The following is a 16,674-nucleotide window of genomic DNA, read 5'->3' as shown; positions in this document are numbered from 1 at the left end:
GGCTGATGAATTTTGTCACTTGATTTCTCTCTCTCTCTCTCTCTCTCTCTCTCTCTCTCTCTCACACACACACACACACACACACAAAGGGATTGCCAATAGTAGGAGAACCCAATTGAATATGAACCATGTGAACAAATACTGTAGAAGCCTGCAAACGAATATTTCTTAACAAGATTGCATTCAAATATATGCATGCCCTTAATGCTCCCATTCGGTTCACTTTGTCTGTCTACGAGAGAGAGAGAGAGAGAAAGAGAGAGAGAGAGAGAGAGAGAGGCTGCAATCACAATGGTTTAGTAGAAGCTTCTTGTATGTACGCCATGGCTTCCTCTTCTGAAAGCAGCCCTCCTCCCACAAGGCCCTTTATCAAGGTGGCTGCATATGCTTTGCACGGTCCCTTCAAGGGAAGCTCCCCCGATTTGAAGCTCTTCAAATCCAAATGCGAGCATCTGCATTAAGGATCCATTTAGGATTACAACAAACAATTAATATACAAATTATACAGAGGTAAAAAAATGGGATGTTGAATAGTTGCAAACAAGGGTTTAATGAGGGAAGTATTCTTTGGTACTCACGTCATAGTCAGTATTGGAAAGTTGTCCTCATTTCCTAAGTAAACGACATTTCGATACCAACCCCTCTGCACAAATATTAAGCAGTTTCCAGAGAGTAAGCCAAAGCAAGAATAAATTTATGATGATAACTAGTTACAACTAGTAGTAATGTCATTTGATCTAAAACCACTGGTTAGACAAATATGCTTGTAAAAGGAATTGTGCCCTTTGTATCCTGTTGTGAGACACATGTTTTACATCCAACGGGTCTAATCTCGTCAATAAACAGATCCACTTGACCATAAAGGGCATACCCGGAGAACGTCTAGAAATTTGGGCTCTTTGCTTGTGATAGATGTTAAAGCAGCCAAATCAAACAAAGGAGAAGTCATGTCACGACTTAAAACGTTCTCCTGAGCCAAAACATCATTGAACTGCTCCAGCCTGTGAGAGAAGATATATAATAAGACAAAAAAATAAAAAATCTCTCAGTGGATGTCTAAAACCGACAGTCCAATTTCAAAGTGCCATAATCAAATAGTAGATGTTTCCTAAAACGACTGGAATTTCTTGCTGATATAAAAGAGAGCCATAATTTCTTATCTTAAAAATAAAAAGAGAGCCATAAGAAATAATATATTGTACGTGATTCTATAGAGGCACAAGTAAGCTTTATCCTGGCTTTTGCTTTCAGGATCTAGGAAAGCAACCCCTCCAGGACCCCATGAGCTTGAAGATTCACGGCCAAAGAACAAACGATAAGGGTAAGACTTCCATACAATCTCCTTTGGTGGAGTTCTATCCATCGAACCAGAACATGGCTTTTGCATGCCTCCCACCTTAAAGTCATTTCACAACGTTAAAAATAAAAGAGTGGTGCAGTAAAAGATGAGATATAAAATCAGCTTAAAAAAACTTTATAAATTGCAATTGTAATCCAACAGCATGCCGAAGCACTGTTTAATTATGTTGTTGGAGCACTCCGTTCAATCAAATTTAACATGGAATCGTGTAGATAAACAAATTAATTTCCCCTCAAGGAAGCCAGGTTTCCACAACTAACACAAAGCATGTATACTTCTAACGACAGATGGCAAAAACAACAAAAGCAAAACCTAAAAGACATGGGAGTGAGGTAAATATTAGCACAGACCAGTTGCCTTTTCCTTTTCCTGAGACCCTATCAAGCAGGGGAAAACGAAGGGAGAGGGAAATGTACCACATTAGCGGACTCATTTCCTAGAATAAACTTGTGATAACACATACAAAACCTGATTACAATTAATGAACCTCAGAGAACACTTTGATATGTTTCCAGATATCTTTAAAGTCAATATCACAGGAGTTTTTTTGGAATATTTTATCATACCTGTCCACCTTCAATATAGCACAAGAATCTTGGTTTCCACATATTTGATCCAAAAGCAGCGTACCAGACGTCAATCTTTGAAAGCTCTGATCGCCAGGGGTTAGGAGTGGCAACTTTATCTGCACTCAGTTTGGAACTCATCATATCAAATGAAAGGGACCAAGAAAATCAATACCTGACCGGAACTTTTGACTCTCTTTACCCTGACCATCTTCATCAACTTTCAGCTTCGACAGTGGCTGAAGAACCTCCTCAAGATCTTTCAATCTTTGAGTGCCATTGTCTTCCTCCGCTTCCGAATCAGAGCTCGAGATCAGAATGTTCTAAATGAGAAAACAATCGTCTTAATATACTAAGCTAGAGAATGAAATTATATTCCATGCAAAACCTGTAAAAAGTTAAAGCCCGGTGGCACAAGCTACCGGGCACCACATTTCATAAAGCAGAGGTCACTAATCCACTCTACCATTCCCACACTTGGGAACTCATGAAAAATTAAAAAAAGGAAAGAAAAGGCAAAAGATATGCCCCGCTGAGGTCACTTGTTTACTCCCCTCTTCCTAGGGGACATTCACGAAGAAGGAAAAAGAGTTCACCCCATGAAGGAAAATCAAGCATAGATCTTCACTCCAGAAGCTAAAATATAACATCCATTACTAAGGCTAGGCATGCATACACAAGGAAGAGAACAATTAACTGAGTAGCATTATTACTGTTGATTTGTATCTCTTTCACAAACTGATCTCTCAAAACACTTTTAGGGCCCTATTTCTGACCTGTGAGGGTGTTTTCTGAAATTAATATCAGGGAGCTTGGTATAAATAGTATATTAATAATTTTCATAATCTAAGGGAAAAAATGCATGCATACATTTATGCATATTCGTAACATAATATAATTTTTTGTGCTTATGGTTAAAGACTTATGGGTTGAGGGAACGAAGTTTTGTACGATACTGAATAATTCTTATTTTGTGAAATTGCACTTCTTTTTTAATATGATAATTCCTTTTGAATGTACTAACAATATATCCAACATAATAGTATACAAGCTTTATTGTTTAAACCACTCAAGAAACATTCACTGTTGCAAGTTTGATGAAACAGAAGTTAAACTATGTCCACAACTAAAAAGAGAAGCATTACAGGAAAAGAAGCTGCGGTTTGACTAATTAGATTGGCTGGTAATTTATCCGCAAGTGTTGGCCAGAAGTCACTTAACTCATGGCGCACCTGTAAAATAGATTACATCTTAGTTAAAAAAAAAAGGGAAATTGATACAGGAGGGGTTTGGATATCCTAGCATAGAACTTAGAAACAAATAAGTCCTCATCCCTAACTCCCCTAAAAATGAAGTAAGAAAAGAAGTGCCTGGCATCATTTTACCGCTTGTATTACACGCCATGTGGACTCAAACGGGTAGGCCTCTGTTGATCCAGCAATAGGTTTGTCTTCTAGCAAAACTTCCACACATGCAAGTGCTGAATTTGCTATAGAGTCAAGATTGTATCCTCCTTCTAATGCCAATACAATCTTACCTTGGGCGAAACTCATCAGCTGAAAAATAAATAAAAATAAGAATATAGACCAACTGAAAACGTAGAGACAAAACACAAAAAATCTTCTACTAATTGTCGAGGATTCTGCTATAGTATGTGCTAAAAAATATAAACTGAACAGAATTAACGGCATAACTTGGTTGAACAGTTAATCATGCAATTTATGCTAACAGCAGTATGTATCTTTATTCACTAAAAGTAAAATTATCATGACACAATTGTAGAGATGAGATCAAATTGAATATTCACTAACCTTTTTCAACATAACCGAGTAACCATAAGGTGAAACACGACAACCCCCTAGAGGATCACCAAGAGCTGTTCCAAGCAATGAATTGGAAGAGACTTATTCCCAAAACATCTTATTAAAAACAAATGCTACAAGCACTCGGCGAGTCATCATACACAGAAAACCAATTCTCTATTGCAAAAGTGAAAACAAAAAAGAAATTTAACCACAGTAAGTGCACAGAAAACAATAATTAACAATTACATGTAATTTATAAAAAGAATGTCAGCATACCGGCAAGATAGAACCTTATTTTTATTTTTTATAAGTCCGATAGAATAGAATCCTATTGTTCTCAAATATTCTGAAGAGATCACTCATAAAGACCTCTTTTCCTCTTGTCCATGAGAAAGTAAGTGGAGCTGGAGCCTAAACTTGGGCCAAGACTCACGCTCAATTGCATGGTCTCACCATTACGCCCTTCCTACTAAATTTGGTTTAATTGAACAGGCCATCCTCAAATGACATAATTGAATGTAACAACTCAATCAAGAGAATCAGGATAAATGAAATACAGCACAATTAAAAATTGAAAATTCAAATGTTATTCTGTAGTGTAAGGTACTGCAAATATATTCATGCCAAGGAACATAGGATCATGCATTCCATGAAGTTCAGTGGCTACTTGTACACTTAAGTAATTATAACAATGATTGTGCCTTGGATATAGTAATCAGTTTTATCTCCCTTTCTCAAACAATGATAATCAAAGAGATCCTTGTGATGTAATTTTTACCTTGATAATTTTCCTTTTGGCATGAACTGAGGTCAGTATACTTTCTGATCACCTAGAGTAATATCTAACTTTCACTACATTTGCAATTGTTTCACAGCATGATAACAGGGCAGGCATTTAATAACCTGATCCACAAATTATTGTTAGTTTCATCCTTTCATCTTCACTGTATTTAATGAGTGAAACTAAATCTTTTATTCAATAAACATCCTAAGGCTTCATGGAATGAAGTTAATTTCTTTACAAAGTTGAATATCCTCAATATGGTAAGTTGATTCTACATTCCGGTTGAGTCAGTAATTAATGATGATTATACACATTTTATTAGATGCATGATACTAATTCTTGGGGTACCACCAAGGCTATTTACGTCATTACCATGACATTTGTCAGAATTGCATGAAATGTAAAGTAAGACTGAATGTCTACAAATGTTAAAGAAGGAAAATTGGGAGGAATGAAAGTTAAAACTGACCAAACCTGCATCAAATCCTGCAGAGATTATAATTATGTCGGGATTAAATTCTTTGGAAACAGGAATTAATATGTGGTCCCAAACTGCAAGATAGTCGGCATCTCCACATTGACCATTTTCCCAAGGGACATTAATATTATATCCTGCACCTGGACCTTCTCCAATCATTGTATAGAAACCATCATCATTAGCTGGATAAAAACTCCCAAATTCATGCCTGTATGGAAGGATAGCTATATATAAGTCTCCATGAATAGGGACTGCCGATAGTAACACAATGTCAAGAAATTCAGTTTCAATATTAATTTTTTTTTTTTGATAAGTAAAAATATCATATATCAAAAGGAGTAACCAAGTACACTAAACATATACAAGAAAACACCTAGCCCATATTAGAGAGCCCCTAATGACCCAAAAAAGCCCGTGAAAAACAACCCAAAATACATTAAGCTCGAATTGGAAAGGAACTCACCTCCCCGACCCAACCACTTGTTTCCCATAGAACTAATACTCAACCCCAACCCCTTGTGTTTCCCGTTTCAATATTAAATCTCCAATGAAAAAGGTTTAAAGCGGAAAAAATAACTAAGCTAAAACTTGTTAATGTATCATGAGTCCTTGACAAGCATGAGAACCTACTTTATGTCAAATAAAAAATTCTTTAAGAAAACAATTTAATGAATACCATACCAAAGCTTGTTTTGATAAGTGATCATTTTTATAAGTAACCAATAAACTTTTTTTTTTGGGCACTGGGTGCCTGAGAACAAAGTCCTGACTAATCCCGGGAGTGCACAAGCCATTGGCAAGGAGTTTCCAGCAAGTGTACGTTGGATAATTCAAAGAGAAAATTCCCCCAGTCCGATGGCCCCTAGAAATTGTTTGAACTCAAGAGGAACCACACAAAAACTTGTACATACTAATATATTGATCAGCTGAGATGATGAAGAAAGAACAAATCTATCAACTTAAATAGTCAAATGTACAACATACCTGTGTACAGAGAAGAATAAAACACGAGAATCCTTCCAGAACATCTTTTGAGTGCCATTACCATGATGTACATCCCAGTCAACAATCAGAATTTTTTTAATACCCAGCTCTGGCTGTCATATTTAAAGCAATAGACAAACAGTGAGGTGACAACCTAGCGGTCGGAGGAGCAAAAGAAATATGAATTCAAAATGCCCATTTCTCTCCTTCGATCATTTTAAAAATCAACATTTTTAACTTCTGAATTAGGAGAAATTGGTCCTCACTCTTTCGTTCAAAAGAAAACTTGCAGCGACAGCCACATTGTTGAAGAGACAAAATCCCATGGCTTCATCGTGTTCGGCGTGATGTCCCGGGGGCCTAACAATTGCAAAAGCAGAACTCAATTCTCCTTTGGCAACTTTCTCCGCAACCTATTTAACCGAGACACTAAACAGCCTGATTAACACCTTTAACGCTGAACATAATCGTATCATGGCCAACTTCTCCAGTATTAATAAATTTGAAGTGCTAAAAAGAAAGATAAGACGAAGAAAAAGAAAAGACAATTCAAAAGCAAGTGTTACAAATTGCATCAGGGTAAAAATTTGAATAATACAAGTACCTCAATGACAGAGCCGGCAGCAAGAAAAGCAGATTCGGAGGAGCCCTCGTTGAAATAAATGGAATTAAATTTGGAAGCAATCATATTTCTTCGGGAATTGAACCGTTTGGAGCTAATATCTCTGATCAAGTCTACGTGTTTCTTGGAGTGAACAGACAAAACATATTTGTCTTCTGCCTCTTTGGCATCCAAAACCACGCATCTGAAAGAGGAAGAAACAGCAGCTAAACTAATTAAACAAATAAATGAAATTAAAGAAGAAAAAAAGACGAGGAAGAATAATTCAGATTCACCTCTGGGGAATACGAGAGGACTGGAGTTTGTTCCAAATAGAACGAATCCGATTAGGGTTTTCGGGGTGGAAATCATCGTCGGGTGTATGATGCGCACACATTCGATCGTCGTAGAGTAGTCCTACCCGTTTCTTCTGGATGTCACTACTACTAGTGGTCTGGCTGCCAGCAAGGATCTCCATGGCGGTCGTGTGGTGTGCCTATGGGGGAGAAAGAGAGAGAGAGAGAGGGAGCAGACAAATCAAAATACCGTGGAGTAGTGCCGTAAAGCTACTGGTTTCCCTTCCCAGGAGTGAGGAAAAAGTAGCTCTATGGCCTGCTCTGGCTGCCAGCCACTCTCTTCCCCAAACGTTTGAACTTCTGACTCTAGTGCCACCGAGTCGGAATCCAAATTATTTATTTACTTTTTTTCATATATATTTTTAAATATTAAAAATATTTATGATATTATTAAAAAATGTTTGTTTTATAAATGTTATTATTAAAAAATATTTTTTTAATCAATTAAAAAAAAAGACATACAATATCGAGATTCGAGACCTTTAACATTTCTATTACACTAATTATTAACGATGAATGGTATATATTTACAATATTTTAGCCTCATTTGGTTATTGGATACAATTTTCATCTTATTTATAGTGTATAATAATTTTTCTATTCAAATACATTATATTTTATCTTTAAATTTTAAAAATATACACTTAAATAAACAATAATAAATAGTAAAAACTGACACAACATTATATAAATAGTGTAAAATTGCCATGAACAGTTCGTAAATAGTGCACAATTCGGCTATGTGGAACCCACACTATTTTCAAATCTAAAAAATTAAAAACTATCTTATCACATCTCACTATCCAAACAAATATTTTTTTTAAAAATTATTTCATCTCATCTTAATTCAAAATTTTCATTATTATTTAAAATATCTCAACTTATCTCATTTGAACTATTTAAACTGTATATATAAAAGAGAACTTAGACTCATATTACTTCTACTTCTTGACGTGGCACTATATAGTTGGATGTAATTTATAAAAAAAATAAAAAGTAAAAAAATATATATTTAAAATAAAAAAACTGTTGGAAAATATAAAAAAAGAGAAATTAAAATTAGAAATTTTCTCTATCCTTTTTGTGTTTGTATTTGGTGTCATTTTAAGATGGTCATTAGAACAATAAATTTCAGATGATCAAGTAACATTATTCTAATTTTAATGTTATTTCATCAAAATATTTAGTTTTTTTAATTTTAATTATATATAATTTTACTTTATTTAAAATAAATTTGTTTAAAAAAATTGTGAGCGTATTATTGTTCATAATATGTAACAAAAGAAATTATATTTGTAGTCATACAATATTTAAGTTTCGTGTACTCTTTATTTTAAAAATGATTAAAGTTAGAACCGATATAAAAAAAATTCTTTTTCGATAATAGACCTCACTTTTTTTGAAAGGAGTACCTGAAACTTGCGCCTCTTAAGACTTGTATTTAATATTACTCTAACAAAATAGGTCATGGGCACCGAAAGAACTAATAGTTGAGGGAAGGGAATTGATCGTTTGAACACTAGGCTTTGTTTGGATTCTGAGTGAGTTGAGATAGTTTGTGAATAATAATGAAATTATTGAGTTGAGATGAAATGAGATGAGATAAGATGATTTTTAAAAATTTTGAATGTTTGGATTAGGAAGTGAGATGAGAGGTTTTACTTTTTGGACATTTAATAGATGTAGACCCCACCAATCATTGCATAGTATTTGAAATATTTGTTTTATTTATAAATATATAATAGTAATTAATATATTACCTAGCTAAAATTTTATTTTTATAATATATTTCTTATTAATATTATAAGATGATAATAATTTTATAAATTTAAATTATTTTAAAGAAATATCTTATAAAAATATTTTTTATTTAAAATTTAATTAATTAAAAAGGTATGCTTAAAACTGGAAAAGCCAAAAATGAAAGCGATTGTTTTCTACCTTGTTTGAAAAAGCAGACACATTTTTCTCCAAGTTACAAGTGTGTTGACACTATTTTGTCCTTATGTGGAATGCACTTGAAACGACCCCAACTTTTTGTTCGGATACAAAACCAATTCTACGTATGATCAGAGGTGTGATGAAATTATCTCACTTCTAAATCCAAATCATGCCAAAGAAAAATGGAGAGTTATGATTTAATGAAACGGGTCATTTCGAGTTTTGTAAAGGGCATGTAGTCTAAATAAAACAAGGTGAACCCTAAGAGGTTGACTCAAGTGGTGAAGATCTTAGTCTTGGAATATCACTCCTTTCAAGATTCAAGGTTCAACATCTCATATATACAAATAATTCTTTGGGGCCACATCTATTGGTGAAAAGCTAGCGATTTAACCAGTTCTATATAGGAAAGCTTTTGAGGGTGCGGTGCATGGGACTGGAGTTTATTCTACAATGATGGGTTTGAAGGGTCCTGTCTTGGAGAGGTTCCATGACATATAAAAAAAAAAATGAGGTGTTTTGTAATTGTTTTCTTATAAGTGAAACGGTGCATTGAGAGTTTTCTTCTTTAGAGAGCTCTTTTGTAATCTTGTTAGTATAAATACATAAAGAAAAAGAAAAGAGGCATCGAACAACTTGTTAACAATATGTGGAGGTTCGAATTACCTCAAATAATTCCATTTCTTGGTTCCATTCTTGATTCAATAAAGTCTACGAACGTTTCTTCCTATCTTCTTCTCTTATTTTCTTGATCTTGATCCTTACAATTGGTATTAGGGCTCATCTCTTATTTTCTTCCCTTATCCCTTACTATCAACTGTCTTTTGAGTTTGGCTATCACTCATCCCTACAACTGGATTGAAAGCCTTCCCTGAACGTCATATATACTCTTCTTGAATATTTGCTAGCCCAAGGCAACACTCAAACTCACAAGATTGAACATTCTAATGGATACCCCAATCTCATCCCTCAAGCCACTCAAGAAGCAACTCAAGTTGTGTTTTTCTGAAATACCCTTAAGTTTATTAGAAAAACTCTCAAATTGGGCCTTACACACTACCACTGTAGATGTTTGTTTTTCTGAAAGGCCCTTGAGGCTATTAGACAAACTCTTGCCCCAAACAACTCATCTACGAGCTCATCTATAACAGGTATAGAGAATTTATCCTTGATTTTTTGCTGGTTTAAGACCCTATAGTCCAAACACATTCTCAAACTCCTATAAGCTTTTCTCACTAACAACGCAGGAGATGAAATGGGACTCTGACTAGGCTACCCATGACTTCAATAATTCTTGTACAATATTCTCTATCTCAATCTTCTAGTAGTGAGCATACATGTATGACCTCACTGAGATACATCCTTCAAATTAATCTGGTGGTCACAATTTCTGGTTGGAGGCAACCCAACAGGTTCCTCAAACACATCCTGGAACTCATCCAGAATCTTTTTCATGCCTTCATGTTGAGTACCATTCTCACTGCTTCCCTCCACCTCATGTATCAATTGCAACAACTAGCCAGATTTCCTCATGGTCAAAGACTTAAAAACTAACTTTCATTTTCTACTGTACTTTCACCAAAACATAACCCTTGTAAATGATCTCCTTTCCAATTTAATGGAATTTCATTGTCATCTTAAAAAAATCTCATATGATGGGTCCTAAGGTTCTAAGCCATTGAGCCCTCAATACTATATCACATCCTCATAATCTCAATATGTGAAAAGACATAGGAAAATTGTTTCCCTGAACCTTGATACTAGTTTCCTCACATTTCCCCAAACTCAGAAGCTTCGCTCCATTTACTACTTTCGCTTGCAGCCTAGGCCTTCCTCGACCTTCAACCTTGCTAACTTTGCTACCAAGGGATCCAAGAAGTTGTGGGTATTCCCTGAATCCACTAAGATAACGACTAGTTTTTTTTTTCAACTACTCCCATTAGCCTCATAGTGTTAGAGCTAGGGAAGCCTGGAAGAGAATGAATTGAAACTTCTAACCCTTCTTGATGCACTTCTACTCCCATTGTTTCTGAAACCACCCCTAACTCATTTACTCCCTCCAGCTTTTCTTCTCAACCTTCATCATTGTCAACCTGCAACAAATACTCTAGGATTCTTACACACATATGTAGGATTTCACTGCTCCTCACAATGATAGCATAATCCCTTCCTTATTTTCTTATCCATTTGCATTGAAGATAGCTTTCTAGGCTAAAAGCCTCTCTGATTACCCTTTCTCATATTGCCAATTGTCATTTGAGTTTGGTTCACTCATACCTACAACTAGTTTGAAAACCTTCCTCTGACTCTATACATACTCTTCTTGAATCTTTGCTAGCCCAAAGATAGCACTCAAACTCGTAGGAATGAATATTTTAATGGGAGCCTGATCTTATCCCTCAAGCCATTCAAGAAGCAACTCAATTTGTGTTTTTTTAAACCCTTGAGTCTATTAAACAAACTCCTAAATTGGACTTATATGCTACATTGTACATGTTTGTTTGAACCTAGTCAAGGCTTCCATGAGATCATCATATGTCATTGGCCCAAATATAGTGAATAGGCCCTTAACAAATGATTCCCAATTGGTAAACTATTCTCCATCAGTAGCATCTTGATACCAAATCAAAGCTTCTCCCTCCATGTTGTTAGAGGCCATAAAAAACCTTAGGATGGGAGCAGTTTGATGAAACTCAAAATACTGGTTGGCTTTAAAAATCCAACCAGAGGGATTACTCCCATCAAAATGGGGGAAAACCCAATCTTTTACTCCTGGGTAAGATACGCATATCTTCTTGCATAATCACCCTAGGTTTTTGCACATCCCTCTTAGGTGAAACTATGCTACTGTTTTCAACTAAAGTTCTAATCATGTATGTCATATGATCTAACCTTTATATAATCACATGAATCAATTTTGATATCTAGTTGACCCTGCATCATCTCCTATTGCCTCTGACTACTTTCCTACTGTGCCTTCATTGAAGTGGCTTGAGTACCTTCAGGCATGAGAGGATCTTCCATATTTGATACTAATTGTAAGGATCAATATCAAGAAAATAAGAGAAGAATATAAAAAGAAACATTTTTGGACTTTATTGAATCAAGAATGGAATTGTTCGAGGTGATTCCAACTTCCACAGACTTCCACCAAGTTCACTGATGCCCCTCTCATTTCCCTCTCTATATTTATACCAAAAGAATTACAAAAGCTACCTAAAGAAGAAAGCTCTCAATGCACCATTTCACTCACAAGAAAATAATTACAAAATGTCCCATTTTACTTACACTACATGCCCTATACAAAACTCAAAACGACTAGTTTCATTAAATCAAAACTCCCCATTTTTATTTAAGCCTAATTGGTTTAGCAGATGAAGCACAAACCATCTCACTTGATTTGTAGGACTGAAGTGATTTGTGTATTCAAATGCCCATTTAAGACCACTCAACTCTTCTCTGAATTTTTTACACTGTACTTTGATGTAACTAGACTAGCTACAGTAAAAGCACTCTGATTATGACCAACGCATGCCTCCTTTCCCTTCCCCATCCTACCCGTGTTCTTTTCCTCTTCTCTCTACTTCACACCCTTCCCTTCCCTTGAACCCTATTCTCTTCCCACTTATCTCTGTATGCAAACGTTGTCCCCACCCAAAACCCACCTGAAGTCCATTTCCCCCCTTGATCCAATATAACTGCCTCTATTTTCTCCCATCAACCTTGCAGCCTGCAATTGAAACACCGAGATGCCTTAGTGGTCGTGGCCAAGCACCAAGGTGGGAGAGTTTCTTTATTCATAAAGGTAACCCTGCAACTCTTATTCTAGAGGATGCTAACCAATTTTTTTATTTTTTATTTTATTGCCCTGTGCGAATCTTTGTCTTTTCCCTATGGAAATATTCAGTAGTGCAGCAGGCAAGAGATTCCTCTAACATCTACAATTTTTCTTAGGGAACTCTTGCTTTTCAAGATTTTCATTATAAACAAAAAAAAATTGCACTCAGTTTGTCTGGTGTAGTCCAAAATCATATATAAATTTAAAATGACGAAACTAAGGTCACCTACCACTACTATTATATGCAATCGTCGCACCTTCGCCCCTAACTCGACACATAAACGTTGTTTTCCTTTCTCTGCCACCATGGCTTCGAGCATGTGGTCCTTCCAGGTAATTATAAGGGACAAAATATACTAGGCCCATAGTATTTCATATGCCTAGCCCAAGGTGGGAGGATTCATCAGGAGAGAAGAAAGAGAGAAAGAAGGAGGGGACAAAAGGCTGAGGGAAGATAGGGTGTCAAGAGGAAAAGAGGGATGTGACATAAAGGAGAGATAATGTGAATAAATGAGAAGAGATGAGACATTAAGGAGGAGGGGGCCAAAGAAAAGAGGGGAGAACTAGACGACTTTAGGATTTTTTTTTAGGTAAGATTTTTCCTGGAATGCTCATTCAACCTCATAACAGGAGCTCCAATAATGGGATCTCCACCATAGGATAGTCCTTGAATATCTATTGTATAGTGATGGTGAGAGCCCATAAGAGACTGTAAAATAAATATATTATAGTAGACTCTCCCTTCCCTAAACCTCCATGGACCTAGACTCAGTGTTGAGTCACGTAAATTTATGTGTTAATCGCTTTTTATTTTCTCTGAATTTATTTACTGTTCACTGTCATTGATGTACGCACGAACATCATATAATTGCATCGGACCACCGCTGGGAACTCCAAACCACACCAATCGAGGCCCAGATGTCCATATCAGGCCAAGAATAACTCTTTCCTCCTTTCCAGTTGTGTTAATTTTAGGCGTTAACAGATGGTATCATTGTGGAATCCAAATTATTCTAATGCTGAAAGCAGAAGAATGATGATATTTCAGTGAGCTAAATAATCTCCAAGGGAGCATATGAAACTTTTCTAGATAAGTATTCTCAGCCTTTCCAATTTTATTTTTATGAAAAGCATTACTGCAGAAAAAGGGCGAGTGGACATTTTCTCTCCTAGGCGATTAAGTGCACTGCACCTAAGTGCTTTTCTATGCAACCAACATGTAAGTCGAGATCCCAAACTCCCTAGCCACTTGAAATGCAAGTCGTTTGTGCGTTTTATGTACACTATCAGCATGCATTTAAAATGCAAAAAATGTACTATGCATAGGCACTCACACAGGCAGGCAAACGTTGTGCACGTGCCTTCTACCGGCTCGAAAGTGGTCTTCGACCACTAAGGCAAGTAGGCAGTGACCCACAACCACGCGTCCTTTGCACGTAAAGTGCACCTGGGATGCTCACGGATTCACTGCTATGAGCCCAATGAGCACTACTAGCAGCCACCACATGGTTCATCGGTGGTTTTTGTCATCCCCCTGAGGCGATCCACTGCCAAGGGACATGTATGCCATGCACGGTAGAACTGCTGAGCTATTACCTCGCAACAGCCAACCTTTAGCGAAGAAGACCAACAGTGTCCACCAACCAAGTCGTCCGAGTTTTCTGTTTAAGGGAGAGTGGCCCTCTCCAGCAGAAGCTCCTTAGGCGTAAAAAGCTCCTCCACATCGGAGCTACCTACGCCGCAACGTGGCCATTGCGCTTAGTCTGACAAGAAGCACTTATGAAAACCAGCGATGGGCACAACGTGGCCAGCATCAGCAATTTCTACTGTTGACACAAGGTACCCATCCAAGCTAACCCACGACCACGTGGTGAGTTGTTAGACTGCCTAGTGACGGGCACGCCCCCATGCCCTTGGGGTGTTTTTTGATCCTCCGTGAAAGGCCCGCTCTCCACGGCCACTGCCATCTTAGCCTTGCATACATCTCATTATGGCCAGAGGAGACTCGACTGGACCATGCAAGCACAACAGGTCCTAACTCGACAACACCTTGCATGCATCTCATCTTGGACATAGGAGGCTTAGCCCAGCCATGCACAGCTAGAGGAGACTCGACTTGGCCATGCATATCAGCAGGTCTTTCCTCATCCATCAACAGGTCCTGACTCACCCACCAACATCCTGGACTCACCCAGAAAGTCCTAACCCAGCCACCATGAACTCGCCCTTGCACCATCCCGACTAGCCCAAACTCTACTGCTTGGCCACATGCATGGTGGGCACTTTGCCTACCACGTCACTTAGCAGGCAACATTTCGACAAATTAATTACTTATACGTGTGTTGAACATGTGTAATGTGAACCATGCATGAGCCACGCACGGTTCTTGTGATGGAGAACAAGAAACCACCCAATGTTCCACTCACCTACAATACACGACTTGAGAAGAATATAAATAGGAAGTTTTCTAAAAGATGGTTAAGTCCACAATGCTTATAAAGATACTTAAAGACGGATGAATTCCATAGCAGTAAACTAACATAGTTGCAAACAAAAGAGACAGAGAGAGAAGAAAAATAGTAAGAAAGAGACGGAACAACAACTACCCGCATGCAATTTCAATAAAGCAAAAATTGCCAACAATGACTAAAACACCCTAGTTTGTCTCCCTCAAAACTTGTGTGCATTTTATTTTTACTAATATAATTGAGTCGTGCAGAATAGAACACTAGCTATACAACCCCATTCAGACATCGTTCAGATGTCTCAATATGTCTCCACCAAAATAAACTCTTTGGTCCTTACATGCACATGGACAAGCGCCTCTCCTACTTACCTCCATGCGGGATCCAAAGGGGGTGGTGACACCTTAAGGCTGCTTTATCCCTCCGATGGTAGAGAGTAAGTCCAACATTTGGCTGCCCGACACTTGGGCAGGTTTGGGGAGTGAAATGAGATGAGATATTTGTAAATAGTGGTAAGGTAGTTTGTAAACAGTAGTGAAATAGTTTGAATTGAGTATTTTTTAAGTTTTGGAAATGGAAAGAGAAAAATTTAAATATAAAATATTATAAAGTTAAAATATTATAAGAATATAGTTTTATATTATTATTTTTATTTGCAGATTTGAAAAAGTTGTAATGATTAGTTTGAAAATTTTGTATTTGAATTATATTTAGGAATAAGATAGGATGAGATCAAATGAGAATTTTGTGTCTCACCTGAGGTCCCAAACTTGCCCTTACCTTCCCCGTCGTAAATAGATAAGAGTGAGTTTAGTCCCAAACTGCCCAGAAATTTACCTCCCCGTGGAACCCAAAGGGATGGATTATGCCTTAAGACTATTTTATCCCTCCCACAGTGGAGAGTGGGTCTAGCCTCTCGGCTGCTCAACAACTTACGCCGACCTTCATCATGGCAAAACATGGGACCCTTCTGACTTGCCCCGACACTTACCTTCCCTGTGATATCAACGAGTAGGAGTGGGTTTAGTCTCCAACTGCCAAGCAACTTATCTCCCCATGAGAGTCAACAGGCTGGTTTAGGCCCTCCGCCAGTCTGACTTCCCTCACGGAAGAGAGCGAGTCCAGCCTCTCGATTACTCGATAACTTACCTCAACCCCATCACAACGAAAAGTGGACCTAGCTCCTTAGCTGCCCCACAACTTACCTCCCTGCAAGATCCAAAGGGGTGGGTTACGCCTTAAGGCTACTTTCCCATAGGCATCAATAGGTGGGAGCAAGTCCAATCCTAAACTGTTCAGTAACTTACCTCCCCGTGAGGGTCAATAGGCAAGTCCAGCCTTCTCGACGACTTGACCTCCCTTATAGAGAAGAGTGGGTCCAGCCTCTCAACTCCCTGACAACTTACCCTGACCTCTACCACGACAAAGTGCGGGATCAATCCTAGCCTGCCCAACACTTACCTTTCTTGTGATGTCATCGGGCAAGAGTGGGTCTA

The 16,674-nt window shown here is 37.4% G+C and overlaps 1 protein-coding gene across 1 annotated transcript; it reads right to left on the bottom strand.

The window, feature by feature from the left end:
• Window positions 1-99: 99 nt before the first annotated feature.
• On the bottom strand, window positions 100-7,248 carry LOC122280841 (histone deacetylase 5). Its single transcript, XM_043091899.1, has 14 exons — window positions 6,875-7,248; window positions 6,582-6,783; window positions 6,244-6,390; window positions 5,978-6,090; window positions 4,990-5,201; window positions 3,738-3,802; window positions 3,312-3,482; window positions 3,072-3,158; window positions 2,129-2,249; window positions 1,927-2,045; window positions 1,203-1,396; window positions 872-1,001; window positions 579-643; window positions 100-452 (listed from the first exon to the last, which is right to left on the bottom strand). The coding sequence occupies exons 1-14, from the start codon at window positions 7,054-7,056 to the stop codon at window positions 287-289; spliced, it is 1,974 nt and encodes a 657-aa protein (XP_042947833.1). The 5' UTR covers window positions 7,057-7,248; the 3' UTR covers window positions 100-286.
• Window positions 7,249-16,674: the final 9,426 nt, after the last annotated feature.

Source organism: Carya illinoinensis, chromosome 11 (genome assembly GCF_018687715.1).
Source record: "Carya illinoinensis cultivar Pawnee chromosome 11, C.illinoinensisPawnee_v1, whole genome shotgun sequence".
NCBI classification, from domain to species: domain Eukaryota; kingdom Viridiplantae; phylum Streptophyta; class Magnoliopsida; order Fagales; family Juglandaceae; genus Carya; species Carya illinoinensis.
This window is presented reverse-complemented; position numbering and strand designations above follow the sequence as displayed.

Excerpts from the sequence above, each read along its gene's own strand:
- LOC122280841 (XM_043091899.1), bottom strand. The coding sequence starts at position 7,056 with ATGGAGATCCTTGCTGGCAGCCAGACCACTAGTAGTAGTGACATCCAG. Across the intron at positions 6,784-6,874 it reads TCCTCTCGTATTCCCCAGAG|ATGCGTGGTTTTGGATGCCA; the intron begins GTGAATCTGAAT and ends TTCCTCTTTCAG. Across the intron at positions 6,091-6,243 it reads GTTTTCTTTTGAACGAAAGA|CCAGAGCTGGGTATTAAAAA; the intron begins GTGAGGACCAAT and ends TAAATATGACAG.